The sequence below is a fragment of the Phocoena sinus genome, chromosome 6, assembly GCF_008692025.1.
Source record: "Phocoena sinus isolate mPhoSin1 chromosome 6, mPhoSin1.pri, whole genome shotgun sequence".
NCBI lineage: Eukaryota > Metazoa > Chordata > Mammalia > Artiodactyla > Phocoenidae > Phocoena > Phocoena sinus.
In genome coordinates this window covers 48,204,910-48,211,784 of record NC_045768.1, presented here as the reverse complement: position 1 = coordinate 48,211,784, position 6,875 = coordinate 48,204,910, and the positions used below count along the sequence as shown (strand labels likewise).

General features: G+C 40.5%; 1 protein-coding gene across 6 annotated transcripts in view; it reads right to left on the bottom strand.

Moving 5' to 3' along the window:
- Positions 1 to 613: 613 nt before the first annotated feature.
- Positions 614 to 6,875, bottom strand: part of CEMIP2 (cell migration inducing hyaluronidase 2) — a 78,596-nt gene continuing 72,334 nt past the window's right edge. For 4 of the 6 annotated variants that reach the window (XM_032634551.1, XM_032634554.1, XM_032634550.1 and 1 more), the window contains 3 exons: positions 4,619 to 4,773; positions 3,004 to 3,107; positions 614 to 2,653 (listed from right to left, as the gene is read on the bottom strand). In XM_032634551.1, coding sequence (XP_032490442.1) covers positions 2,457 to 2,653; positions 3,004 to 3,107; positions 4,619 to 4,773 — 456 coding nt within the window. In that variant the 3' untranslated portion in view covers positions 614 to 2,456. Of the gene's footprint in view, positions 2,654 to 3,003; positions 3,108 to 4,618; positions 6,501 to 6,875 lie in introns of all 6 variants that reach the window. The other 2 variants (XR_004350316.1, XR_004350317.1) reach the window with 2 other exon arrangements.

Here is a 6,875-nt window from a genome sequence, read left to right as displayed (position 1 = left end):
ATTGCTAGCTCCCAACTGCTGAAATGTGGCTATCAGCTTCGATAACCAATTTAACAATTTGAAACAATTAAGGACTAAAAACTCTATTTGAAAGTTCGATTAAAAGGAAACCATAGCGAAATGCTTTGTTTAGGGCTGGGAATTCTGTAAGTAATATAGGAACCGCAAATAAAAAGAATAGATAATCTTAATTTTGTTTTCCTCACAAAAAAATTATAGACTGAAGTTAAACAGTGGGCCTATTATATGAGTGCAGTGGTTCTTAAACCTGGCTACATGGTATTAGCATCACCCAGAGCTTTAAAGAAAACTGCAATGCCCAGGCTGCACCCCACACCAATTAAATATGAATGTAGGAGCTGGGGGGTGGGGCCCAGGACTTCACAGTTTTTAAAGCTCCTCAGGTGACTCCAATGTGCAGCCAACATTGAGAACCTCTCCATTGGCCTTATGAACATTACTTAGTTTTACAAAATCTACTTAGTGGAGGACCATTTCCCTTCCTTATGTCTGCCCATAAGTTCTTTACAGCTGGGATAGGAATAAAAATTGACAGATTGACTGATTGACTGCTTGCTAGATAAATAGAGTCACACACACATATAAAAAAATATACATGCACGCATATTTTTATTTATTTTACTTAGGCCCTGATCATTAGCATATAAATCAGAAAAACTGAGTGCCTTAGAACGTACATATCCTCTCCAAATCTTTAAAGAGCCAAACTCTAAAAATCACACGTAAAAGATATTGGTCATAAAACACACACACACACACACAAACACACACACACACACAAACTTTAATCACCTTGAGGAACGATGATCCAATAATATATTTAATAGGTAAGATTTCATTCATCGATATACAAAAAAAAACACACCCCAAAACCTAAACTTTAAGACATGTGCCCTTAGCAAGAGCACTTACAGTTAGAAAGGTTTATCGGTAGCACTTTGAGGTAGCATATTTTATAAAGTAATAGAAGTCACAGAGCTGCTCTGCAGTTTCTCTTGGACAGAAAAGGACAGGCCATCAGCCGTTGCTCTTGGTAGAGAAAAGTGAATTTGTCTGTACTCACTGCCAAAGTCAACCTGAACATACTCTCTCCCGTCTTGCCATGGCCATCCCTCCACTACACTTCATGCATTGTGGGTTTAGGAAAAGGTAAAGGCATTACAATGCTTCTTTCCTCTTGGTGTGGTGACATCCCAGGCTGTGGCAGCAATCTTTCTGCCACGTGCAGTGCTCACTGGCAGGAGATGCATGCACCTATAGGGGGAAGGAAAATATGGCATCGCAGTGTCTTGTTTTAATTGGCTCTAACAATTTAGTTAAGAGTAACGGATTCCTCTAAGGCTAAAAAAAGGTTTCTGAATATTCCCTCCATGATTCTGGCCCTTAAAAGGCTCTCCCTTTTTTCTCCCCCTGAGTACAATATTTTGGGGGTATCATTAAGCTTTCTGCAATTGTCCTGCCAGGTTGGTGAGCAGTAAGGCTTAAAAAAAAATCCACACACAAAAACAACAACAACAAAAAACTGGGTGCAGGAGAAACTCCAAGAACAGACTTCCTTTGTGCAAGTTGAAACGACCCAAGTTTATAGTTCAGGAAAATGGCCTGCTTCTTTTTTAAAAAAATGTAAATATTTAGCTCAGCTCTGCATTTTAAATACAAATATACAGTCAAAACAGGCTAAAGATTAAAGCTGCAAAAATGGCCCCACCAACATCAGACCATGGTGCAGGTCAAATTTTTTCCCAATGGTCACAGATTAAAGGGATGTCTAACTCCTAAAAGCCCTTTGTCCCAATATATTCCATACTTCTTGTTTGAAAGTTGAACCCTTAGAAGGAATCAATATACAAATGAATAAAAATAGCACATGTCCAGGCAAAAAAGGGCATGAGCTGGGCCTGAGTTGCCACTTAAAACTCTACCATTCAGTATCATACCAAATCCTCAAAGGCTGCCTGGAACCAGGGCCCAAGGCATTCCTGAACATGCCAGCCACGCAGGTCAACTGCTGACCCAAAGTCAACAACACAACTGAGCATTAGACTTCAAGTATCCAAGGTGCTACAACAGCTGGTCCTCTCAAGGACTCAGGCTGACTCTCAGAAGCCCCCTCCCCCCACCAAAACATCCCATTGTACAAAGGGTGAAGCACTGCTTATGGTCACTACAAAAACACAGGAGTGGGAGGTGAGGAATAAGAGAACTGATCTCTGAAATATACCAGCCTAACAAATACAAATAAATTCTTTTAACATTTTGTACAACTAGAAGGTGCGTGAGCCCATATTCAAGCAATCACTTTAAATTCTTTCTTTTCTCCCCTTTCTGTATCAAACAGGAAAATAGTTCCGTTGGGTTAACAGTGTCATTTTAAAATGCCATAAATTAAATAAGTTAGTTCACATTTTTTCCCCCAGCTAAGTTACAGTTAGTCTCTAATGTGCTTTTGAAGTTTGCTTCAACAGCTCCAAGTCTCTTCGGCGGACCGTGCCAGCTCTGGGACAACCATATCCGTCCAGCTGCAAAGGTACGAATTGTTCAAGCAGCCCAAGGCCCTCTCTAGCAGGACTAGTAAACAGCTTAGTCCATGATGGTTTGAAGTTTCCACTGAATCCCAAAAATATGGTACTCCCTTAAAAAAAAGAAAAAGAAAAAGTTCAATTTGTACCTCTACTAGTTCCATGCAAGAAAATGTGGGAGGTGAAGCGGAGGTGAGCAAAACAAAGATGGCTGTGAAACAAAAACAAAAAGAACTGTACTTCTTTACGTCAGAGAATGAACTCTCACCACCCACCTCTTGCCCCAAATAACAAGCCACGTCCCAACACACTTCCTCTACAACTGTCTTCTGATTTAGAAATTATTTTCATGATACCCACCCCAGCCAAACAAGCTCATGAAAACAGTCTGGTAGCTATACTCCACTGTAAAAATGCATATGTTGCTGGCCTCCTAAGAACTTCACAGAATACAAATACAAACCTTTGTTATAAAGATTGGCTGGTTTGGCTAATCCCAGAGATACTAATGAATCTGAAATATTCAACTGCTTTATCTCTCCTCTTGTGCTCAACAGGACAATTGACCTGTAAAAGTTAGAAAATCAGAGCAAATTTCAGTAATTCAGCATGCATTTATTGAGTACCGTTCTGAACTAAATACAGTAGATAAAAGCAGAACTCAAAAACAAACAAGGGCTTCCCTGGTGGCACAGTGGTTGAGAGTCCGCCTGCCGATGCAGGGAACACGGGTTCGTGCCGTGGTCAGGGAGGATCCCACATGCCGCGGAGCGGCTGGGTCCATGAGCCATGGCTGCTGATCTTGCATGTCCGGAGTCTGTGCTCCACAGCGGGAGAGGCCACAACAGTGAGAGGCCCTCGTACCACAAAAAAAAAAAAAACACACCCCACATGCCTTTTCATCCCTGCTGTTACAAGTGTCCCCTTCAATGCCCCACCTAAAGCTTATGTTGCTATTACAAGGGGTCTATAAATGTAGGGAAAGCAAAAGTCATTTAGGTCAGTGGACCTAGTGGATGGCTTGGGACACAGCTCTGTCATGGAACAAACTATTTTAACAGAGGAGGTTAGTTTTGTTAGTTTCAGATGCTCTATATACCTACTTAAGTTCTATTATCTACTTACTAAGTAAATGGATAAATGCCAATTCTAAAAAAAATGAAATAAAATCTGTTCTCCATGGTTTGGTTTAAATTGCTACTTTTATTGTGAGTATATCAACACACACATTCAGATCTTTTTGTGGATTCTCTCTTCTGATCTCTCTATCCTCTGCCACTACTATACCGGCTTAATTACTATGGCTTTACGGCTTATTTTAATACCTTTTGTGTCTGCCCAACAGAAAAAAAGGAAGATTTCTCTCCTGTGAACCTTTGTTCAGAGACTAACAAAGAAAAATGAATCAGACTAGGGCTCTTAAAAGAGAGACCACACACTCATTCACTTAAAAATCAATTTACTCCTGGGGAATTCCCTGGCGGTCCAGTGGTTAGGACTCCATGCTTTCACTGCTGAAGGCGCGGGTTCGATCCCTGGTCAGGGAAATAAGATTCCGCAAGCCACATGGTGCAGCCAAATTTTTTTAAAAAAATCAATTTACTCCTTTCCAGTCACTTCCAAGTGACCCAGGTGACAACTTCCTATACCACAGTCATAGCACAATGCTGTCTGAGGGTTCATCAGTGGGAAAGATGGCTGCAAAGGTAAAATTATCTGTAAAATTATCTATAAAATTGTTTTAAAATGATAATGAGCCTTCTGAGTGCGTTGGGTACCATGTAGACTAACTTAATACTAAAAAGTGAGATAGGAATGATCCAAAATTTTAAGCCTTTCTCCTTCCAAGAGCCTTCCCATCATTTGCAAACTCTTCTAACATCCAAGTCCTCACTTATCAATGACAAGCAACTTGGATCACACAGGCATCAACCTGAGACTAGGAAGGAATGACTATCTTTCAAGAATCCTAAATACCCTAAAAGGGTAAAAGGGCAGGTAGACAAACCAAAGCTCAGAGTTAACCGGATGTCATCTTTAAGGTACCTTATCCCTCACACAGAGCAAGCTTCACCTACCTTGGAGGGATGCTTGTTTTTAAATACTCTTCCATGAGACTGACATCAGCAAAAGAGAAAATCTTTTTCTCCGTCAACCGGAAGGGAACACTGCAGGCATCCACAACCAGGAGGAGGACGCCCTCACTTCGGAAGGTAAAGTCAGTGCCGTTGATCTGAGAATACAAAAACATCTGCAGTCATCACCATTTCGGCATTTCCAGGATGACTCGTCTTTCCAGCCCCTTTCCCTCTGTCTTCTAAACCCATGAATCAAATAATAATTCCCAAACTCAAACTGCATATTCCATTACTCTTCCCCTGCCAACATTTGAGATTGAGCCTGTGTTCTCACAGACTTTTGCCTTCACTGGTCTTTTCTGACTGGCTAAGTTGCTACAAGCAAGGCATAGCAGCCCACACTCAGCTGAGCAGGGTGACTCTCTCTGCAGGCTCAGGGCCTTCATTCTTATACACGTAGTCTCTCAGTGGGGTCAGAGCTTTCCAACTCAGTGATCGGGTGGCAGCCTCTATACTGCAGCTCAGATACTGTCACATTGGTTCAGGAAAAATACATGTATCTATATGAAATAGATATCGAGTCAGATAGATAGATAAATAGATAGAATGCTTTAACCCACATAAACCCCCATTATAGCTTAGATTTAGAACAACAGAGGAGCCAGATTGCTTGATCTCCTTTGTTTCATATATAGCTCTCCTTTAAAATCAAAATGGAAAAATGGTAATTTTACCAGGATTTAAGCCACAGGGTATTACTATATCTTGTTCACCATTACTGTGAACTGAAATTTCCAGTTGTCCTCTTTAAATTAATGGTTTGAGACCTTTTCAAGAAAAAGGAATTCCAGATACATCCAAATCTCATTAATTCCTCAACCAAAAAGGAAGGGAAAAAAACTTATTAGACTGAAAAATGATTTAACACTAATTTAAGTCATAGGCACTGTTTCTCTTTAAAATGTGTGAAATTATAAACCATGTTAAAAGCTAATGAAGGAGAGGGGCTTCCCTGGTGGCGCAGTGGTTGAGAGTCCGCCTGCTGATACAGGGGACACGGGTTCGTGCCCTGGAGCGGCTGGGCCTCTGAGCCATGGCCGCTGAGCCTGCGTGTCCAGAGCCTGTGCTCCGCAACAGGAGAGGCCACAACAGTGAGAGGCCCCCGTACCGCCAAAAAAAAAAAAAAAGCTAACAAAGGAGAGATGCGCTCTTCACTACACCTGTCCTTGCTTGGAGAAGTTATACTTAAATTTTATTTCTAATCACTAATGATCTCATAGGAATACAAAATGGCTTTTTGCCTGTATTTAAATAGCCCTAGTCTAGAGAATAATTCTAGAAATGCTTGACATAAAGTGCCATTTTATATTTAGAAAGACTGAAAGTGACTCACTTATTTTTAAAAATCTGGATACTTAGAACTGAGACACATTTGATAAAAAATATACATAATGATCCCTAACACACCCAAACTGTCCCCTTGAAAAGTACCCCCCAAAAAAACCTGTTACTTAAAGGAAACACAAAATTTTCTGTAAAAACTAAAGCAAGGCCATGTCCAGCAAAGACTCTTCAGGTAATGCATGTGAAAAGTATTGGAGGTAAATGTGACAAAACACAGTCCTCTGTGATCTCTTTTAGAGTCCCAGGTACCCAGTGTGCAGCAATGGAGTCAAACAATGTCTACAGACCCAGAGGAATACCCTACCTGAGATGGTCTGGGCAAAACAATATCTTCTTTAATTATATAGTGAGCTAGCAGAGCAGAGAGACTCAGCACCAACTTGCTTACCTTTGCAACTGACACCCACCAGATTCCACGCAAGTAGGCTGGGATGGGTTCCTCATACAGCTGACTGCATTGAGATGTTGAGCTAACAAACTTCATACCAATAAAATTACATCATGAACATACTACAAAATGAAGAAATGCTAATGCAGGGCAATAGATATATATATACTTGAGAAATCTTTGAGTTACGTAGGGATCTTTCACTCTTTCTCTCTTTCTAATTGTGGTAAGAACACTAACATGAGATCCATCGTCAAACATTTTAAGTGAACAATATACTACTATTGACTACAGGGACAATGTTGTACAGCAGATTTTGAGAGTTTATGCATTTTACTCAACTGAAACATTATGCCTTTTGATTAATAACTCCCCATTTCATGCCCCCCCCCCTTAAGTAGCAGTATTTTAAATTCAGGGTTGTTAAAAAGTTCTTAATTCAGAGTTAAGTTCTAGAGATGGATG